The sequence below is a fragment of the Salvelinus sp. IW2-2015 genome, linkage group LG31 (genome assembly GCF_002910315.2).
Source record: "Salvelinus sp. IW2-2015 linkage group LG31, ASM291031v2, whole genome shotgun sequence".
Taxonomy (NCBI): Eukaryota; Metazoa; Chordata; class Actinopteri; order Salmoniformes; family Salmonidae; genus Salvelinus; species Salvelinus sp. IW2-2015.
This window is the reverse complement of record NC_036870.1, coordinates 31,198,786-31,221,265: the sequence shown is the minus strand read 5'-3', so window position 1 is coordinate 31,221,265 and position 22,480 is coordinate 31,198,786. Positions and strand designations below refer to the sequence as shown.

At 42.7% G+C, this 22,480-nt stretch overlaps 2 protein-coding genes and 1 long non-coding RNA gene across 3 annotated transcripts; all 3 read right to left on the bottom strand.

Annotated features, from left to right (window-relative positions):
* Nucleotides 1-9,923: 9,923 nt before the first annotated feature.
* On the bottom strand, nt 9,924-12,351 carry LOC111955433 (small integral membrane protein 13). Its single transcript, XM_023975664.3, has 2 exons — nt 11,829-12,351; nt 9,924-10,207 (listed from the first exon to the last, which is right to left on the bottom strand). Exons 1-2 carry the CDS (start codon nt 11,902-11,904, stop codon nt 10,017-10,019), a joined length of 267 nt encoding a protein of 88 aa, XP_023831432.1. The 5' UTR covers nt 11,905-12,351; the 3' UTR covers nt 9,924-10,016.
* A 247-nt stretch (nt 12,352-12,598) lies between these two features.
* LOC111956163 (amine sulfotransferase-like) lies at nt 12,599-14,428 on the bottom strand. Its single transcript, XM_023976614.3, has 3 exons — nt 13,736-14,428; nt 13,003-13,180; nt 12,599-12,861 (listed from the first exon to the last, which is right to left on the bottom strand). Exons 1-3 carry the CDS (start codon nt 13,742-13,744, stop codon nt 12,749-12,751), a joined length of 300 nt encoding a protein of 99 aa, XP_023832382.1. The 5' UTR covers nt 13,745-14,428; the 3' UTR covers nt 12,599-12,748.
* Nucleotides 14,429-14,711: 283 nt separating this feature from the next.
* On the bottom strand, nt 14,712-18,798 carry LOC139023352 (uncharacterized). Its single transcript, XR_011474487.1, has 3 exons — nt 18,771-18,798; nt 16,153-16,269; nt 14,712-14,791 (listed from the first exon to the last, which is right to left on the bottom strand). It is a non-coding gene; the product is annotated as an uncharacterized lncRNA (long non-coding RNA).
* Nucleotides 18,799-22,480: the final 3,682 nt, after the last annotated feature.

Here is a 22,480-nt window from a genome sequence, read left to right as displayed (position 1 = left end):
CACTCGCATGATATTTTCCATTCCATGTCATATTCAATGAGGATATCATCTGAGCCTCAGAGGGGACGGTGAAAGACGGGGATAAAAGGATTTCAAGGTAAGTGGGGCATGGCCAATGGAAAGGTGCCCATCCGTGCCAAATGTTCAGCCTTAGTGAGCCTGTGGAACATCCTTTATGGCGTGGGTTAGGGGTTACAGGGGGACTTAACACGTCCTACTGATCTAGGAACTATCTTTAGTTAGCCTGTGGAACATCCTAGCATTAGCATTCTCTCCTTTCGTCTGTCATAACAGTGGATGGGGTCAGAATGTAGTTGTTTGTGCATAACAGAGTATGGGGTCAGCATTATAGTTAACCATGTTTTGAGGTTATATAGAGGGTTTTTTCACCTTTACTTTGTTTACAAACATTGGAGTAAAACAATATTATATTTTGGGTTCTGATGGGGTAAGACAGTTGAACTAAGCTCATGAGGCATTTATAAGTTACATTATTCAATAATCAATGGGTACATTTCATTCATTTGTAAGTCCAACAATGCACATAGCAACTACTGATTGCCCCTTTAAAATACAACTCAAAACAACCATTATTTTGTTTCCCTCTACCCTCCTTCTGTCCCTCCTTTTCATTCCAGCCTGACTGAAATATACGTTATATATAGGTTGTCCCTGTGGCGAGGTGGGTCTGTAGCAATAAGAGACTGGTAAAGGGCTGTGAAGGAGACGCCCATACCCCTGACTAGATACTCTCTGAGACTACTACCAACCCCATCAGAAAACCTAATTCAAGGGCTCTGAACACATAGCCTTGCTCTTAACAAGCCATCCGTGTTTTAATCACCAACTCCATTCAATCATTCACTGTTATCCCAGGGGATGAGAAGAGAAAAGGACTGGAATGGCTTTTAGAAGGTCTTCATGGTTTCATGCATGTTAACATTAGAAGCCTCCTCCCTAAGTTTGTTTTATTCACTGCTTTAGCACACTCTGCCAACCCGGATGTCCTAGCCGTGTCTGAATCCTGGCTTAGGAAGACCACCAAAAACTCTGAAATCTCCATCCCTAACTACAACATTTTCAGACAAGATAGAATGACCAAAGGGGGCGGTGTTGCAATCTACTGCAGAGATAGCCTGCAGAGTTCTGTCCTACTATCCAGGTCTGTACCCAAACAATTTGAACTTCTACTTTTAAAAATCCACCTCTCTAAAAACAAGTCTCTCACCGTTGCCGCCTCCTAGGCTATAAGACCACCATCTGCCCCAGCTGTTGTGCTCTGGACACCATAGTTGAAATTGATTGCCGCCCCATTCTACTCTTCAGAGCTGCGTGCTGCTAGGTTGACCTAACTGGGACCATCTTAACACCCAGCCCATCCTACAATCAGCTCTTGATGCCTCTCAATCTTCACACAAATTAATCAAATTGAACCCTACCCATGTACACACCAAGCCGTAAACACGGACACCCTTCAAGCTGGGTGGAGGGGGGCGAGGGGCGATATCATCCTAACCAACTTGCGCCTCTAAATACACCTCTGCTGTTTTCAACCAAGATCTCAGCGATCACTGCTCATTGCCTGCATCCGTATGGGTCAGCGGTCAAACAAACCTCCACTCTCACTGTTCAAACGCTCCCTGAAACACTCTCAGCAAAGCAGGCCATTCTAATCGGACCTGGCCACGGGTATCCTGGGAGGATATTGACCTCATCCTGTCAGAGAGGATGCCTGGTTATTTTTTTTAAAATGTTTCCTCACCATCTTAAATAAGCATGCCCCATTCAAGAAGAAATTTAGAACCAGGAAAAGATATACCCTTTGTTCTCTCCAGACCTGACTGCCCTTAACCAAACACAAAAACATCCTATTTCATCTGCATTAGCATCGAACAGCCCCCCGTGTATGCAACTTTCAGGGAAGCTAGAACCAATATACACAGGCAGTTAGAAAAGCCAAGGCTAGCTTTTTCAGCAGAAAATTGCTTCCTTGCAACACAAACTCAAAACGATTCTAGGACACTGTAAAGTCCATGGAGAATAAGAAACACATCCTCCCAGCTGCCCACTGCACTGAGGGACAGGAAACACTGTCACCATCGATAAATCCACTATAATGTGAGAATTTTCAATAAGCATTTTCTACAGCTGGCCATTCTTTCCAACTGGCTACCCCTACCTCGGTCCAACAGCACTGCACCCCCCAAGCAACTCGCCCAAACCTTTCCCCATTCTCCTTCTCCCAATATCCAGTCAGCTGATGTTCTGAAAGCTGCAAAAAATCTGGACCCCTACAAATCAGCCGGCTAGACAATCTGAACCCTTTCTTTCTAAAACTATCTGCCGAAATTGTTGCAACCCCTTTACGAGCCTGTTCAACCCCTCTTTCCTGTCGTCTGAGATTCCCAAAGATTGGAAAGCAGGCTGCGGTCATCCCCCCTCTTCAAAGGGGGGACACTCTTGACCCCAAATTGCTACAGACCTATATCTACTTCCTAACCCTGCTTTTTCTAAAGTCTTCGGAAAGCCAAGTTAACAAACAGATTACCACCATTTCGAATCCCACCGCACCTTCTCCGCTATGCAAATCTGGTTTCAGAGCTGGTCAGGGTGCACCTCAGCCACGCTCAAGGTCCTGAAACGATATTCTAACCGCCATCGATATAAGAAACAATTACTGTGCAAGCCGTATTCATTGACCTGGCCAAGGCATTACTAGACTCTTGTCAATACCGAACATCCCTCCAATCGGGCAGACTCTAAATAGCCTTGGTTTCTCAAATGATTGCCTCGCCTGGTCACCAACTACTTCTCTGAATAGATCAGATGTTCAAATCGAAGGCCTGTTGTTCGGGCCTCTGGCAGTCTCTATGGGGGTGCCACCAGGTCAATTCTTGGACCGACTCTCTTCTCTGTATACATCAATGATGCGCTCTTGCTGCTGGGAGTTCTCTGATCCCACCTCTACGCAGATGACATCATTCTGTATACTTCTGGCCCTTTCTTTGGACACGTGTTAACAACCCTCCAGACGAGCTTCAATGCCATACAACTCTCCTTCCGCCTTCAACTTGCTCTTAAATACAAGTAAAACTAAAATGCATGCTATTCAACCGATCGCTGCCTGGTACCTGCCCGCCCGTCCACTCACTACTCTGGACGGTTCTGACTTAGAATATGTGGACAACTACAAATACCTAGGTGTCTGGTTAGACTGTAAACCCTCCTTCCAGACTCACATTAAACATCTCCAATCCAAAGTTAAATCTAGAATTGGCTTTCCTATTTCGCAACAAAGCATCCTTCACTCATGCTGCAAACATACCCTCGTAAAAACTGACCATCCTACCGATCCTCGGACTTCGGCGATGTCATTTACAAAATAGCCTCCAATAACCCTACTCAATAAATTGGATGCCAGTCTATCACAGTGCCATCCGTTTTGTCACCAAAGCCCATATACTACCCACCACTGCGACCTGTACACCCTCGTGGCTGGCCCTCGCTTCATACTCGTTGCCAAACCCACTGGCTCCAGGTCATCTACAAGACCCTGCTAGGTAAAGTCCCGCTTATCTCAGCTCGCTGGTCACCATAGCAGCACCCACCTGTAGCACGCGCTCCAGCTGGTATATCTCTCTGGTCAAAACCAATTCCTCCTTTGGCCGCTTCTCCTTCCAGTTCTCTGCTGCCAATGACTGGAACGAACTACAAAAATCTCTGAAACTGGAAACACTTATCTCCCTCACTAGCTTTAAGCACCAGCTGTCAGAGCAGCTCACAGATTACTGCACCTGTACATAGCCCATCGATTTAGCCCAAACAACTACCTCTTCCCCTACTGTATTTATTTATTTATTTATTTTGCTCCTTTGCACCCCATTATTTCTATTTCTGCTTTGCACATTCTTCCACTGCAAATCTACCATTCCAGTGTTTTACTTGCTATATTGTATTTACTTCACCACCATGGCCTTTTTTGCCTTTACCTCCCTTATCTCACCTCATTTGCTCACATTGTATATAGGCTTATTTTTCTACTGTATTATTGACTGTATGTTTGTTTTACTCCATGTGTAACTCTGTGTTGTTGTATGTGTCGAACTGCTTTGCTTTAGCTTGGCCAGGTCGCAATTGTAAATGAGAACTGGTTCTCAACTTGCATACCTGGTTAAATAAAGGTGAAATAAAAAAATTATATATATTTTTTAAACCCAGGCTGCTGACTAACACGGTAAATCAGGAGGATGTGTCATTCCCCCAAGTAAGTCTCAGGTCCTGGCTGACAAGATTCTGCTCTGATTTATCCTCAGATAAAAATGTCATCTAGGAAAATCGCGTCGCTGGCTCAGAAACAAGAGAAAGAAATGGTCCTTGGCTGAGTTAACCTGCAGACCTGGAGACTGGAAAGAGCTTGATGAATCAATGAGCTATTTCAGAACTGGAGGACTGACAGTCCTGGGAGACATCCCAAATGGCACCCTATTCCCTATATAGTGCACCACTTTTGAACCAATTGGCACCCTATTCCCTATATAGTGCACTACTTTTGAACCAAATGGCACCCTATTTCCTATATAGTGCACTACTTTTGAATAGAGCCCAAAGTAGTGCACTATACAGGGAATAGGCTGCCATTAGGGACACACTGAACTCACCTAAGGGGGTGAATGAAAGAAACAGCAGCTCCTGTCTGTCTGTGGGATGTGAGGGGGGAGAAGGCAGCTTGCCAAACAACTCACCTCTGGCTCACCGCTAACACACAGTGTAGGAACAACAGCGGGTCACGCAGGCAAGCTAGGTGCTCACAAAGGCAGATGGATTAAGCTGTGCTCTGCTGTTCCCTTGGCAGTTGTCTGTGCTCCTCAATGAGACACTGTCTAGTCCTGACAGGAAACTCCAAACAGGTGTTTGGCTGGATGTATGGGGGTTGTATGAGTGAGGGATGTACAGGGTAGCTGGTCAACAGCCAACCAAGTCAGCTACTATGTTCACCTGGCTGTTGAGTGTAGAATCACGACAAGGTCAGTTAACCCAATGAATCCCACCATCGCGCCGGCGTGATTTAGGAATTCTAATCCCTTTTAAACATTGTGTGTTTGGATTCGTCTATTTATTCTGCATCCGCTGGCAGCAAATCAGTCAGGTTTCAAGACTAGTCATTCAACTGAGACTGCTCTTCTCTGTGTCACGGAGGCGCTCCGCACTGCTAAAGCTAACTCTCTCTCCTSTGCTCTCATCCTTCTAGACCTATCGGCTGCCTTTGATACTGTGAACCATCAGATCCTCCTCTCCACCCTCTCGGAGCTGGGCATCTCCGGCGCGGCCCACGCTTGGATTGCGTCCTACCTGACAGGTCGCTCCTACCAGGTGGCGTGGCGAGAATCTGTCTCCGCACCACGTGCTCTCACACTGTGTGCCCCCAGGGCTCTGTTCTAGGCCCTCTCCTATTCTCGCTATACACACAAGTCACTTGGCTCTGTCATATCCTCACATGGTCTCTCCTATCATTGCTATGCAGACGACACACATTAATCTTCTCCTTTCCCCCCTCTGATAACCAGGTGGTGAATCGCATCTCTGCATGTCTGGCAGACATATCAGTGTTGGATGACGGATCACCACTCAAGCTGAACCTCGGCAAGACGAGCTGCTCTTCCTCCCGGGGAAAGGACTGCCGTTCCATATCTGCGCATCACGTTGACAACTCCATTGTGTCCTCCTCCCAGAGTGCTAAGAACCTTGGCGTGATCCTGGACAACACCCTGTCGTTCTCAACTAACATCAAGGCGGTGACCCTTCCTGTAGGTTTCATGCTCTACAACATTCGCAGAGTACGACCTGCTCACGCAGAAGCGGCCAGGTCCTCATCCAGGTACTTGTCATCCTCACGTCTGGATTACTGCAACTCGGCTGTTGGCTGGGCTCCTGCCTGTGCCATTAAACCCCTACAACTCATCCAGAACGCCGCAGCCCGTCTGGTGTTCAACTTCCCCAAGTTCTCTCACGTCACCCGCTCCTCCGCTCTCTCCACTGGCTTCCAGTTGAAGCTCGCATCCGTTACAAGACCATGGTGCTTGCCTACGGAGCTGTGAGGGAACGGCACCTCCGTAACTTCAGGCTCTGATCAGCGCCTACACCCAAACAAGGGCACTGCGTTCATCCACCTCTGGCCTGCTCGCCTCCCTACCTCTGAGGAAGTACAGTTCCGCTCAGCCCAGTCAAAACTGTTCGCTGCTCTGGCACCCCAATGGTGGAACAAACTCCCTCACGACGCCAGGTCAGCGGAGTCAATCACCACTCCGGAGACACCTGAAACCCCACCTCTTTAAGGAATACCTAGGATAGGATAAGTAATCCTTCTAACCCCCCCCCTTAAAAGAGTTTAGATGCACTATTGTAAAGTGGTTGTTCCACTGGATTATCATAAGGTGAATGCACCAATTTGTAAGTCGCTCTGGATAAGAGCGTCTGCTAAATGACTTAAATGTAAATGTAAATGTAACCATTAGTCTGCGTGATGAACAGGGGCTGAGCTAGATCAGTGTTTGTGAGACGAGGGCAGGTCCCGACGGAAGGGACCCGTGGCCGGGGCCTTCTTCCAAAAAACATCTGTAGAGTCAGAATGGTTTGAGCTACAAACTATTAAAAGCGATTTATGAAAAGCTGAGACTCACACGAATACGTAACATGTTTTTGTACTTGCACATGTAAACAATTTCTGTACTCACGGCGTTCATATAAATGTATTTTTATCTGGTTTATGATTTGACTGACTTTCTTTTTTCTTTTTTWAAAAAATGTTTTACATTTGTTAATAAAACTCATTAATGTAACTGTTTAAATGAAAAGCCGATTTTTACTGGGGTCACAGGACTGATAGGGTTAGGTGGAAATGATGTGCAATGCTACAAGTCAAGCACACGGGGGAGTGACAGAGAGATTTATATATAGAAAGAGTCGAGAGTCTATGTAATTTCCTTGGCTTACCACAATCATTTCCTGCAAAGTATTTGCAGGCTCTGAAATTACAGCTTTTTTGCTGTTGCTCAGCATGGGCTCTCGCTGCTCTTTAAAAAAAACAGCCCAGCTGCAGACAGCACAGTAGCTCGCAAAACACACTGTGAGAGGATATAAAGAGCCTTCATTAGCATTTCTGTTAAAGTGTGAGAGTATAAAGCCGCAAAAGCCATTTACTTCCGCGTTGTTTTGAAATTAGAAGCATCCYTTGAATGTGGAGGGATGAAACGGCTGGATGCCTGGGATTTCAATGTTGTACTTTATTGTAGTTGAGTATCTGAGTCATTTCAGCCCATGTAAACTGTCATGGCTGCTCATACAAATCATTCACAATGACAGAAAGGTTTTTTTCAACATCACACAGCCACAAAGTTTAGCTTGATACACTTGAAATACAGCGACATCCCAAATGAAAACTGTCTGGTTTCAAACTCTTCGAAGACTGATTTACTCCATTGTTCTACAATGCTGGACAATACTGCCTCCTGTTGTTCAGTCCCTGTAAGCAGATATGACATGAACGTGACGGGGAAAACCACAATGCCTAAGTCTATGGGGTGAAAGGGTTAAACGAAGGCTGACTTTCAAAAGAATGAGGGACATAGTGTCAGAATTCAGGCTGTATATGTGTAAGACACAATAACACACGGAGAAAGTTATCAGCCATTGACGTGACAATAACCAAATTAAACCTACAGTAAAATGTTATGATTATAATTTCCCTAAAGAACTGTCTACGTCAATGTTAGATTCTTAAAATTATCAGTTATCAGCTTTGCAAAAATGAAATTTAAAAGAAATGTATTTTCTACACAGAGTTTAAGAAATATATTTATTATGAGGCTAAATTACAGCAATAGCCAAAACAAACTTAAAAATTTGACCAGCATCACATGTAAAAAACCATTACACATAGAATTGAATTGAGTTTTTGTACAATGCTGTGCGGCTATAGGCTTATAACTGGATCAGAGGCCATGTGACCAACTAGAGGAAAGGATGCCATCTAGACAGGCACTGGTACAGCGGGTCAGGGGACTACTCGGGAGGCCTTCGACTATAGCTGCAGCTTGGAGCCCAGCCTACACGTCTACTGGGAACCAGCGAGCCAGAGCTTCAGTTAGCCTATTCTATTGCCTTCCTGGGGAGCTCTGGGGCCATGTGTGTCAAGCACATCAGAGTAGGAGTGCTGACGTTTTAGGATCACACATCACTGGGAAGGGAACTATGCTAGCTGTAGCTTGGAGCCCTGGGGTGTATTCATTAGTGCATACCATAGCAAAGTGTTTTGCAACGAAAAACAAAAACAAATGTTTCTTATCGGACAAGTTCAGGTTAGGTCCACCCCGTTTGGTTCCTATTGAATACACCCCAGTTAACACCTCGGGGATGCTAGCTGGCCAGAGCAATGAGCTATAGCCTATTTGTTGCCTTCCTAGGGAACTCTGTGTATAAAGCGGATCAGAGTAGTGGTGCTGATCTAGGATCAGGTCCCCCCTGTCCATGTACTTGTATTCAATGTGATTTAAAGGGCGAGAATGATCCTAAATCAGCAATTCTACTCTGAGACAGATACAGCCCCTGGACATTGTCTTCACGGTGTTATTACAACCCTCTCGGTCTTAAGGGTAATCAACCGTTCCGTTGCATATGTAGTCTGAACAACAAAATAACAAAAAAAATAATAACATTCCTTTCATTGCACTTTTGTTACAAATAAAGTGAAATTTACTGGCATGGAGGAACTTCGGTTGTCAGTTATGCAAATTGTTTCATTCAGTTTCTCTTCTAGAAGTTATTTTGCCTCTGAAAGTAAATGATAAATGAGCCTGTTTATACAACACTTTGTCTATGTGTCTGAATATAGGCTTTACTACAAACACACGTATGTTCAAATAAACACACTCTCATAAAACATGCGCGCGCGCACACACACACACACACACACACACACACACACACACACACACACACGACAGAGAACTCACACTCAGCTGTCTGCTGTTGGAGAAACAGATTCCAAATGCAGGTGTCAGCAGCATGACAGCCAATCAGAGCTGACCATGTTCCAGTGTCAGCCAGTCAGAGCTGACCATGTTCCAGTGTCAGCCAATCAGAGCTGACCATGTTCCAGTGTCAGCCATTCTTTTATTTAACTAGGCAAGTCAGTTAAGAACAAATTCTTATTTACAATGACAGCCTCCCTCGGCCAAAACCTAACCTGGACGACACTAACCCGGACAACGCTGGGCCAATTGTGCGCCGCCCTATGGGACTCTCAATCACGGCCGGTTGAGATACAGCCTGGAATCGAACCAGGGTCTGTAGTGACGCCTCTAACACTGAGATGCAGTGCCTTAGACCGCTGCGCCCCTCGGGAGTCCACAGAGCTGACCATGTTCCAGCGTCAGCRAATCAGAGCTGACCATGTCACAGCGTCAGCCAATTAGAGGTGACCATGTTACAGTGTCAGCCAGTCAGAGGTGACCATGTTACAGTGTCAGCCAGTCAGAGCTGACTATGTTACAGTGTCAGCCAGTCAGAGCTGACCATGTTACAGCGTCAGCCAATTAGAGGTGACCATGTTGCAGTGTCAGTGAAGGCCAGGTGAAGAGACCAGACATGCTGCTCAGTACATACACGGTGAACAGCTAAAATACATATTTGAAACATGAACAAGTGGTATACAGAATGTTCCATGATTTGATGGCTTGTCCCTTTATAATATCAGCAGCTGTGCCTAGTCTAGTAAGAAGAACGTGTCCAGGAGAGAAAAGTAGAGTGTCAAGTGTCAYCGAGGATGTCTTTAGTAGTGCAGAGTGGAGGGGTGGATTTCATCAGGAGAGGCAGCAGTATACACGGACATGGGAGTAGTATGCCATTCCAAATCATGCAATTTATTAAAGGGMTTTTTGTCCACCACTGTTTCCTAGTGGGACCGCTGGTTTGGTGAACAACAGGACAGGGTGTGGCCGACAGCGGATGGGTAAGGTAATCTATGTAGTACTATTAGGAGGAACAGCCCTCTGGCGGGCAGTCTTGGGCCTCTGGCGTGGGGGTGGAGGAGASGTACGTTCGCTCCTGGATTCGGACGGTTGGGTCTCGGCCTGTGGAGAGCCGGTGTCGCCCAACATCTCACGCAGGAACTTGAACTTGGACAGGAAGAGCTGCCAGACAACATACCAACCTGAGGGGCCAAACAGAGCAAAGGTCATCCWGGAGAAAGTGAACACTGACTGTGCGTAAGAATCAAATAATGAACTTGTTGTATTTGAGTCAGTGACCACGGTTACATGCACACAGTATTCCGGATAGTAGCTCATATCCCGCTTAGGGCCTTATTCGGGATAAGCTGTTTACATGCACCTTTGATATCCCACTCACTAGTATCCATGAATAAACAGAATATTCCTCATTTAAATTCATATGGGTTAGAAGTGTAATATAATATTTACTCCTGCAGAATTGTGCATTTCTTGCAGTAAAATGATACAARAAATGTTAATTTTGTCTCGGGAACAGGACTGGAGAAATATGATTTATTTCTTTCAGCATCTCTTGAGAAAATATGAATATGTCTATAATGTGTTGTCTCCAGACAAACTGAAGTCAGCTTTTCATTTCCTTAAAACCGGTCAAACTGATGACATTTTGCACAGGACCAATCTTTCCACTGTTTTGGAGTTATTGTGTTTTCTCCCCGGTCCCTAAATGAAACAGACAACTTCACCAGTGTTAACTAGATTACTAATGCATTCATTCTATCAATGTATGACATTATTCTGGTGATAACTACTTTATTTAGTCTTCTGGGGCAACAAGTTATGACAGAAGAGAAGCTAAATTTATCCAACTTATAGTTGACAAACAAATGGCCTACCAAATGTCAGAAATMATGTCCTACCAAATGTCATAAATTATAAAAATGTCCTACCAAATGTCATAAATTATAAGCAAAAACTTCTCTAAAAAAGGAGTGAAAGTAGCCAGTAGGCTATACGGTCCAGTATGGAGTGTCAGCAAAACAAATCATACATGTTTCATGAGCTGAAATAAATAATATTATACGTACAAAAAGCTTACTAATCTCAAATGTGTTTACATCCCTGATAGTGAGCATTTCTTCTTTGCCAAGATAATCCATCCACCTGACAGGTGTGGCATATCAAGAAGCTGATTAAACAGCATGATCATTCAAATAAAAGGCCACACTAAAATGTGTAGTTTTGTCACACAACGCCACAAACGTCTTAAGTTTTGAGGGAGCGTGCAATTGGCATGACTGCAGGAATGTCCACCAGAGCTGTTTAACTGTTTGTTTTTTTAACTTGGCAAGAGTTGTCCACCAGAGCTGTTGCCAGAGGACTTAATGTTAATTTCCTACCATAAGCCGCCTCCAACGTCATTTTAGAGAATTTGGCAGTATGTCCAACCGGCCTCACAACCTCAGACCATGTGTAACCACGCCGGCCCAGGACCTCCACCAATTCATAACAGCTATGAGGGGCTTAGCTACAAACAGGTGCTAACTACGAACCTATAATACCATGATGTGTATTGAGGTCTTGCACAGTCACTGCTCCTAAGTAAAGATTGTTAGCTGCTAACATGAGATCTTGATGATGTTGTATACGTACAGTAGCTAGCTATAATGGCAACGCTAGCTAGCTACTGTAGCTAACGGTTAGCTGATCAATTTCGAAGCTGTGTCAGAAGTTCTCGTCAAATCTCAGTAACGTTAATCTCACAACATTCAAGAAAACTGAAAAATAACGAATGTAACACATTTGTTACTATTTGTTACTTACCAAAAACCATGAAGAGTAACGCGCACACAAGGGTGGCCACAATTACCAGCACAGTGAGACCAACGCTTTGCCACATTTTGTCTTCTTGTTGTCAGTGCTTGCTAGCTAGCTCTAGTTACCAAGTAAGTAAACAGATGTTTACAGCTAGCTCGTTAAATCGCTTTAGTTTAGAGTTGAGTCCGTTAACTCATTCGACAGACTGACACTGACATACAGTTTACAGGTGTTGTTTGCCACATCATAAACGTTATAACATAATTCCTCGCTTCAACACGGGTGGAGGATAGCTACTGTAGCAAACTTGTTGTTATTAAGGAAAACAAACCCCTCATTGCCCGATACGGTCAGCTGGCCAGACAGTCTGCCCCTCTGTAAAAATGTCAACGTGCTTTGCTTTGCCTAAATCATGGACGATAGCTAGGTATCACAGGAGGATGCAGTATCGTTCATATACTACTTATTGCCAAAATAAATTACAGTACAGACAGAGACAAATCATGGTTCGAAATGAGCTGTGCATTGGCTGAAGACCAGCATTGCCTTTTGGTGACTGTAGTCCATTTCCTCCATCTGTAGTTCCACAAAACTGGGCGAATCATAATAAGATATCAATTATTTATTAGTAACAGTTTATGAAGATATTAATTATGTGCGCATTAATAATATTTTGTAATTAATTGCATTTGTTTATTTTCACCAAATCATTTGCACCAGGCGTAGCAGCTAATTTCCTCCCAATTCTAGTCAGCCTAGATTCAAAACATCTTTAAGTGACATATTTGGAGTGATTCGCACAACTGAAGCACAATTTGACAACTACAGATCAACAACTTTTTGTTGTTGTTGATCTGGATCAATTTGCTGACATCTTCAGCCAAGTTGATGAAGGTCTTCATCATGTAACCAGGACTGTCCTATTTTCACAGCTCCCAGTCAAATTCAAGAGGCACGTCTTTCATCTTCTCCATGTAGATCTGGTCAAACCTCTCACTCTGGGCCACAGTGAACATAGTCTTCCAGTCCCCAACCTTCCCTGGTCAGAGACAAAACAGACAGCATTTTGAGGGCATTATTTTTAGTGATATTTTCCTTGTTGAATTTTGTAACCAATAGTTGAAATTGACTTCATGACTAACGCAATCTTTTTTTAATCTGGATCACATAGATGCCATACCTTTTCTAATAAAGGATCCACTTTGTTCAAAAAATTCTGGATGCTGTTTATCACGTCTAGCCTGTGGGTCTTCCTTCATGTTCTTGAAGGAGGATTTGTCCACGATTGTGTCAATGGTTTGGTCATCCAGCTTTTTTCCCAAGAAGTTTGATATCCTGACAACTGCGCCTCGTGTGTCCTGAAAGCAATTGTTATAGTTTGATTACTAGTCTCATCAATACACTGAGTATACAAAACATTAGGAACACCTCCCGTTTCCCCTCAGAACAGACTCAATTCGCCGGGGCATGGACTACAAGGTGTCAAAAGCATTCTACAAGGTGTCGAAAGTTGGCTGGATGTCCTTTGGGTGGTGGACCATTCTGTATACACACAGGAAACTGTTAAGCATTAAAAAAACAGCAGCGTTACAGTTCTCGACACGTTCAAAGAGGTGTGCCTGGCATACCCTGTTCAAAGGCACTTCAATATTTTGTCTTTCCCATTCACCCTCTAAATGCCACACATACACAATACATCTCTGTTGTCTCAAGGCTTAAAACATATTTAACCTGTATCCCCCCCCTTCATCTACACTGAGTGAAGTAGATTTAACAAATGACATCAATAAGGGACTATAGCTTTCACCTGGTCAGTCTACGTCATGGAAAGAGCATGTGTTCCTAATGTTTGCTCTGCTCAGTGTATATTATCCACTGTTATGTCATCTCATCTATTATGGAAATTAACTTACCTTGATCATATCTTCATATCTCAAGGAAGGATGTCAAATTCATCTTTTGTGAGCATACAATAGCAACATGATCAAACCAAGAGCCCCCAAGAAACTAAGAAAGAAACTATTATTAGGGTATTCACATTGACACTTTGGACATGTTTTGAATCGGTGAAAAATGTGTTTAAACTTCTGAGATATACTCACCCTCCCCCTTGAGAAATTGAATCAGAAATGTATTAAAGTCAGGTTCGCTCTTAAGGACTTTCGTGAAATTTTGGAGATGAAATAAGGACACAGCAAATCCTTTGGGTTCCTGGCTATGTAGATCACCTTAATAAACAATTGACCCAATTAGAATGCAGCCTATCAATATAACTTGAACACCACAATACAAAACTAATACAGTACATTGTAGATTCAATTGATGTAAATTAAATAATTGTAAAATCTCATTGTTGGCATCCAGTTTTTTTTAAATGTACAGTCAGTCTCTGAAGACTTTTAAAAACATATTCATATTTCTGTCTGCGTACAGTTTTATTTAAACAATTATCAAAACACTGGGTTTCATGGCAGTTGTTGTTTTGCATTCATTGCATGTTTTTCTCTCTCTACTTTTTAGTCCTTGAGGGATCGAGGACAAATGTAAGTGAGACGCGAATGTTCTTGTTGATGCTTGGTTTGTAGTCTATTTGTCTTATGTTTTTCTCAAGGGCACCGTTCCTAGATTGTTTGTTACTTCCCTCTGTTATTTGATCTCCATGATACAATAGGGACAAAATATACTGTGTCCATGTAGTTCCTGTGTTTTTAAAGATACAATCACAGCATTTGTGAGATCATGTTGCAACATTCACGATACAATACCTAAATTCATGCAGAATTATAGATTGTGTAGTGTAGCCTATATGTCACTCTACAGTAAGTACTGTACAGGCCGATAACCTATGTCAGATGCATGGTATTTACTGACCGTGGTTAGTAAAGCAATATGTCATCATCCGCTATTTCAAATGTCTCCAGAGAATCAAGGTGTTGGACTTGATATACCCCTCTGACAAGGTTGATCCCCTTGTATGGGAAAAGCCCAAGGGCAGTAATCTGAATCTTCTGTTCCTCTCTTTCAGTTAAACACTTATTACAGCTACAGTAAACAGCTATTAAGCTAGTACAAAATGTTCATGTGAAGTTGATGACAAACAGGACATTATTTTTTATTTTATTTTTTAACCGCTTTAATCGATATATTCGAGATATGAACTTACGTTCCCTCAGAATTTGAATCATCAGTCATGTTTGATACATTTCTGATTCATATGTATCAATCAATCAAATGTATTTATAAAGCCCTTTTTACATTAGCCGAAGTCACAAAGTGCTATACAGAAACCCAGCCTAATACCCCAAATAGCAAGCAATGCAGATGTAGAAGCACGGTGGCTAGGAAAAACTCCCTAGAAAGGCAGGAACCTAGGAAGAAACCTAGAGAGAAACCAGGCTCTGAGGGTTGGCCAGTCCTCTTCTGACTGTGCCGGATGGAGATTATAACAGTACATAGCCAAGACGTTCAAACGTTCATAGATGACTAGCAGGGTCAAATAATAATAATCACAGTGGTTGTAGAGGGTGCAACAGGTCAGCACCTCAGGAGTAAATGTCAGTTGGCTTTTCATAGCCGATCATTCAGAGTTAGAGACAGCAGGTGCGATAGAAAGAGAGAGTCGAAAACAGCAGGTCCAGAACAAGTTAGCACGTCCGGTGAACAGGTCAGGGTACCATAGCCGCAGGCAGAACAGTTGAAACTGGAGCAGCAGCACAACCAGGTGGACTGGGGACAGCAAGGAGGGAGATGATTCGCCAAGACTCACACACCAAGATGGCGCACTGAACGAAGCTATGTAGAGCACCTCAAGATAAAAACGTAATATTCAAAATTGGTAAGTTAGACTAAATATTAGCACTACACAATCTGGTGGGTGATAACCTTCAATCTGGATAACAACATACAACAAATCTTAAAACTAGAGATATGTATCAACAAATAATACGAAAACAAGCAACACCCAAACATGATGGAGAGTAAGACAGGGGAACCTATTTCAAAATMAAAACGTGACTCTTCTATAGACACAGACGATTTAATATTTTCACCACCGGAAATGGTAAAGGTCGAAACCGATCTGTTAAAATCAATAAATGACAAAGTGGGTATACTTGAACTAGTCAGTAAGGATATACGTAAAAGAGTTGAAGGCAAGCCTCGAGATGAGTGATGAAAAATCTGCAACATTGGAGAAAGACACAAACAAGCTAAAAGGGACAGTCAATAAGATTGAAAKCGAAGTTAATGAACTTAAAAAGGAGAACACCGTTCTAAAAGAAGCCTTACTTGACATACAGACTAGATCCATGAGAGAGAATCTGGTACTTACAGGTATCCAAGAGAAAGAAGGAGAAGTTCCTGAATCTGTAGTTAGAGAGTTCCTCCTTACAGCTCTTCAGATTCCACACGAAGCAATCGACAAAATCCAACTCGAACGTGTAGACCGCTTCGGACAGAGAGGGCACAGGTATGAACGCACACTCGTTGCCAAATTTGCTTTTTTTAAAGATAAAATCATGGTTCAAAGACTTGCTGGCACGAAAATTGGCAAAAACAGCTATTACAGCCAAGAACAGCCTTCAGTTAAAACAGCTATTACAGCCTACAGTTAAAACAGCTATTACAGCCTAGGACCAAGTGTTCCATGTGAAGTTAATTCTGAACAAGGCAGTTAACTCACTGTTCCTAGGCCGTCATTGAAAATAAGAATGTGTTCTTAACTGACTTGCCTAGTTAAGTAAAGGTCAAATAAAAATACAAGCAGAGACATATTTATTTATTTTTATTAAAAAATAAACCCCTTTATCTCCATATCATTCTGAGATATACTTACCGCTTCCCTCAAGAAATTGAATCATCAGTCATGTTTGATACATTTCTGATTCATATGTATCAATCAATCAAATGTATTTATAAAGCCTTTTTTACATCAGCCGAAGTCACAAAGTGCTATTGAGAAACCCAGCCAAAAACCCCAAACAGCAAGCAATGCAGATGTAGAAGCACGGTGGCTAGGAAAAACTCCCTAGAAAGGCAGGAACCTATGAAGAAACCTAGAGACTAACCAGGCTCTGAGGGTTGGCCAGTCCTCTTCTGGCTGTGCCGGGTGGAGATTATAACCTGTCTCTTATACACATCTAGATGTGTATAAGAGACAGCTACAAGGGTGTGTGCTCAGCCCTCTCCTGTACTCTCTGTTCACCCACGACTGCGTTGCCATGCACGCCTCCAACTCATTCATCAAGTTTGCAGACGACACAACAGTAGTGGGCTTGATCACCAACAATGACGAGACAGCCTACAGGGAGGTGGTGGTGTCAGGAAAACAACCTCTCACTCAACGTCAACACAGCACTTTGAGATATCAGCTGATGTAAGAAGGGCTATATAAATACATTTGATTTGATTTGATACTTCTTCCCGGCTGTTTGTAATAAGACTTAAGATTTCCTGGGGTAACAATGTAAGAAATAATTAATTAAAAAACGAAATACTGCATAGATTCCTAAGAACGCGAAGCGAGGTGACCATCTCTGRCGGTGCCGTGTTTACAATAAGAATGAAAGTTCCTTATGTCTGAAACACAAGCTTCCAAGGAGGGCGATTTTGGGGCTTCCCCATGTTTCATCAAAATGTATAGCTGTGTATAGTCCGCATAGCAGTGAAAGTTAACATTATGTTTCCGAATGACATCACCAAGAGGTAAAATATATAGTTAAAACAATAGAGGTCCTAAAACGGAACCTTGAGGAACACCGAAATMTACAGTTGATTTGTCAGAGGATAAACCATCCATTGAGACAAACTGATATCTTTCCAACAGATAAGATCTAAACCAGGCCAGAACTTGTCTGTGTAAATCACTCTCCAAAAGAATGTGGTGATCAATGGTATCAAAAGCATTATGGTATCAAAAGCATCAAYTATGCATCAAGGTTGCATATTTGCTCTGAAGGAAGTTTGTAAAATTGTGGAGATGAAAGGATACAGCAACATGTTCCACACACACAGTCAGTCCCTCAGGAGCGCCAAAGCAGAAGGCCAGCCAGTCTTTCTGTCCAAAGAGATCTCACTGGAGGGCTTCTGTCAGTTCATCCCTCATCAGTCCAGCAGGGGGTGGTATATCCACATCTGTTAAGTTCTTRCACACCGATCTCGACAAACTATTTCTGTATGGACCTCACTTTGTACACGGGGGCATTGTCATGCTGAAACAGGAAAGGGCCTTCCCCAAACTGGTACCACAAAGTTGGAAGCACAGAATCGTCTAGAATGTCATTATATGCTGTAGCATTAACATTTCCCTTCACTGGAACTAAGGGGCCTGAACCATGAAAAACAGCCCCAGACTATTATTTCTCCACCACCAAACTTTACAGTTGGCACTATGCATTTGAGCAGGTAGCGTTTTCCTGGCGTCCACCAAACCCAGATTCGTCCGTCAGACGGTAAAGAGTGATTCATCACTACAGAAAACGCGTTTCCACTGGCGGCGAGCTTTACACCGCTCCTGCCCATGCTTGGCATTGCGCATGGTGATCTTAGGCTTGTGTGCGGCAGCTTGGCCTTGGAAACTCATTTCATGAAGCTCCCAACGAACAGTTATTGTGCTGACGTTTTTTCCAGAGGCAGTTTGGAACTCGGTAGTGAGTTTTGCATCTGACGATAGACAAATTTGACGAACTGACTTGTTGTAAAGGCGGCATCCTATTATGGTGTCACATTGAAATTCACTGAGCTCTTCAGTAAGGCCATTCTACTGCCAATGTTTGTCCTAGGAGATTGAATGGCTGTGTGCTCGATTTTATAAACCTGTCAGCAACGGGTGTGGCTAAAATAGCCAAATCCACTKATTTGAAGGGGTGTCAGCATACGTTTTTATATATGTCACTTGAAAATAAAAGAGAGCCGCACACTCTAGGAGCTCAGATGCAAAAATATAATTACCAACATTTCGACAGCCAAGCTGTCTTCATCAGGGTATAATCACAAACACTGCGGTATGACTCGTTTATATAGTGTCAAAGACACACAGGTGTCTTTAATCATGGCCAAGAGTGGCCTAATATCATTGGTTAATTCTCAAATATTAAAATGGCATACAAAGAGCAGCATACAAAAAACAAATGGATAGCATACGATCATAGATTAATTTTAGACTACACAAGCTTACAAACAATTGCAAAGTCACAATAATCACAAGAATGGCTTCAGATCAAAGTCTACGTTGAGACCGAAGGGAACAAGGGTCTTTAAGTTAAAGATCCAGGCAGCCTCTCGTTTTAACAATAAATGATCAAGGTCACCCCCTCTCCTAGGGAGGGAGACATGTTCGATGCCAATATAACACAGAGACGAAATCGAGTGGCCTGCCTCCAAAAAGTGAGCCGCAACTGGGTAAGTCAAGTTTTTTTTACCTAATGGTGCTACGGTGATCTGAGATACGTACTATTAATTCGCACTTTGTTTTACCCACATAATTTTTTCCACAAGGACAAGTTATAAGATAAATAACTGCCTTAGTGGAGCACGTAATAACACCTTTGATTGGGATCGATTTCCCTGTTTGTGGGTGTTTGAAGGATCTGCATTTATAAGTGCCATTGCATTGAGCACAGCCATTACACGCTTGTAATTTCCATCCAGTAGGGGCGCAAATAGACGTTGTTCAGGAATATCTTGGGGTGGTAAATCAGTGTACCAATTGGTCTCTGAGATTTCTGCCCCGCGAAAATACGACCAAGGGAAGGTCCGAAAACACATTACCGAGACTATCATCGGATTTTAAAATGTGCCAATGTTTGTGAACGATTCCCTTAATTTGTTCAGAGCGCTTTGAATAGCGGGTAGTTAGAATGCAAGAATGCATCTTTTTGTGAGACTGACCTTGAAAAAGGTCATGTCTCGTTTTGTTTTGAATTTTCTCAATGGCAGTATTAATCTGATCATTTTTGTACCCCCTCTCCRTGAACTTTCTTTGCGTCTCAGCCATATTTCTGTCGAAATCTGATTGTTTTTTTGCAAATTCTTTTGATTCGACAGAATTGGCTGTAGGGCAAACTATTTTTCAAGGGAAGTGGATGACAACTGTCAGCCCTCAACAAACTGTTACGATCAGTAGGTTTCCTGTAAAGATCAGTGTATAGAACATTATTTTCACACAAGATCAGAAGATCAAGAAAACTGATTTGACGTGTATCAGATTGCATAGTAAATCTCAAATGTTCAGAACAGGAGTTAAGAAAAGCATGGAATGCCTGGAGCTGTTTTGCATCACCCCTCCATAGAACAAAAATATCATCAATATACCGTTTCCAAATAATGATAGGCAAGATTTGTTTTGTTGAGAGGATTGAAAATAGACTGTTTCTCCATGTAACCCACATACAAATTAGCATAGTTAGGAGCCATGGGGGATCCCATAGCAGTACCCTTCGCCTGAATAAAGAAATCATTTAGAAACATGAAATAGTTATGTGTGAGTACTATTTCAGCCAATGTTATAATGCAGGCACTGGAAGGTAGTTTATTAGGGTCACGTTGCAGAAGAAAATGTTCCATAACTTCAATACCGCCCTCYTGTGGAATATTTGTGTATAACGACTCAACATCAAAAGTAACTAACAAGGTATTCTCAGGGAGAGGATCAAGAGATTCTATGATAGAGATCATACTGATGGTGTCCTTTACAAAGGAGGGGAGCTGTTCTGAGATCATACTGCTGGTGTCCTTTACAAAGGAGGGGAGCTGTTCTGCGAGTGGTCTAATAAAAAAGTCAACAAAAGTAGATAGAGGGGCCGTTACTGCATCAATGCCCGCTACAATAGGGCGCCCTGGAGGTTTTGTAACATTCTTGTGTAATTTCGGCAAAGTATAGAAAGTGGCAATTTTAGGATGTTGAATAGCCAAAAAGTCATGTTCTTTTTTGGTTATCTGACCAGAAGTTAAATACCCATCTAGGACAGTAAAGATAGTATTCTGAAATTGGGAAGTAGGGTCACTTCTGAGTTTCTTGTAAAAGGTGTTGTCAAGCAGCTGTCTATGACACTCATTTACATAAGCTGTCCTATCCATGAGTACAACCGACCCACCCTTATCAGCAGGACGAATAAGGACTGAGGTATCGGATTGTAAATCAAGCAAAGCTTGTTTTTCATCCTTAGGTAAATTCTGGAAAGATTTGGACTCCTGTTTGTTCTTAAGGAGATGAGCAACATATTTTTCAACAACTCTCCAATATGTCTCGATAGAGTGATTGCGATTGGTTGGTGGTATAAAATAACTCTTGCTTCTAAAAGGAGTCGGAGTATGTGCAGGTGAGCAACATACTGGTTCAATAGAAATGTCAGGATTAGGGGAGCTAAAGTATTCCCTTAAACGGATGTTTCTAAAATAAAAATAAACTCTACCTACGGCCCTGGCTGGCACGTGTACATTTTGTCTGAATATTTGCATACAGTGTGTGAGATCTAGTCAGACACCTTGTCAGTGATAAATGTGTCTGACTGAAGTTGAGTGGCATCTCTTTTAGGGTGAGGACTCACTTAGTTTACAGAGCTTGGTATGCCGTGACACGAAATGCTTCAGGGTGGCATGATTGAAATCCTATCTTTCATCAGAGTGATGTAGTTGTAACGGATGTGAAATGGCTAGCTAGTTAGCGGGTACGCGCTAATAGCATTTCAATCGGTTACGTCACTTGCTCTGAGACCTGAAGTAGGGTTTCCTCTTGCTCTGCAAGGGCCGCGGCTTTTGTGGAGCGATGGGTAACGACTCTTCGTGGGTGTCAGTTGTTGATGTGTGCAGAGGGTCCCTGGTTCGCGCCCGAGGTCGGGGCGAGGGGACGTACTAAAGTTATACTGTTACATAGTCACATTGGAGCTCTACAGTTGTTCTATTGGAACTCTGCAGATCCATTTAATGAACCTTTCTCCAGGTGCAAACACTTAAGGTAACACAGTAATCCCCACTATACATTTCCCTTTGGGATACTATAGGTTCTCACCTGGACACGTCCGGCCGTGATTGGGAGTCCCATAGTGTGGCGCACAATTGGCCCAGCGTCACCTGGGTTTTGCCGGGGTAGGCAGTCATTGTAAATAATGATTTACTCTTAACCGACTTGCCTAGTTAAATAAAGGTAACATTTTTACCAAAAAAATACTGTATAACTGGCCCATTTCTGATGAACTACCTATGTAAGATGGGCCTACAGTGTGTTTGAATGTGAGAAATATATTTTTTTAAATGGGGCATTTTGCACGTCCGTTTCCATGAAACAACGATAGAGATCTAGGACATTGGTGGTGGTTTGCAATGATTCATACGGGTTACGTATTGTGCAGGAAGTTCTGCTGAAGACTATAGAAGTTGAGCATTTCAGTGTCCGAATTTAATAACTTTATTTGAAAGCAAAGATTGTGTAACTTAAAAGCATGCGGAACGAAGCATTATTTATTAGTGTAGGACATACAGTAGTTGTAAAATGAAAATAATCCTGTAATACAAAATGCTGGTTAATTAGCAGTACAATGTGTCAGTCAGTCTGAGGGTAACCTATTTCCATGTGCTAATCACATTTTGTAGGGTCTAAATGGAAAAAAAGTATCCAGAAATGTGAACTGCTAATTAGTAATAACAATGTAAAACGTCCATGT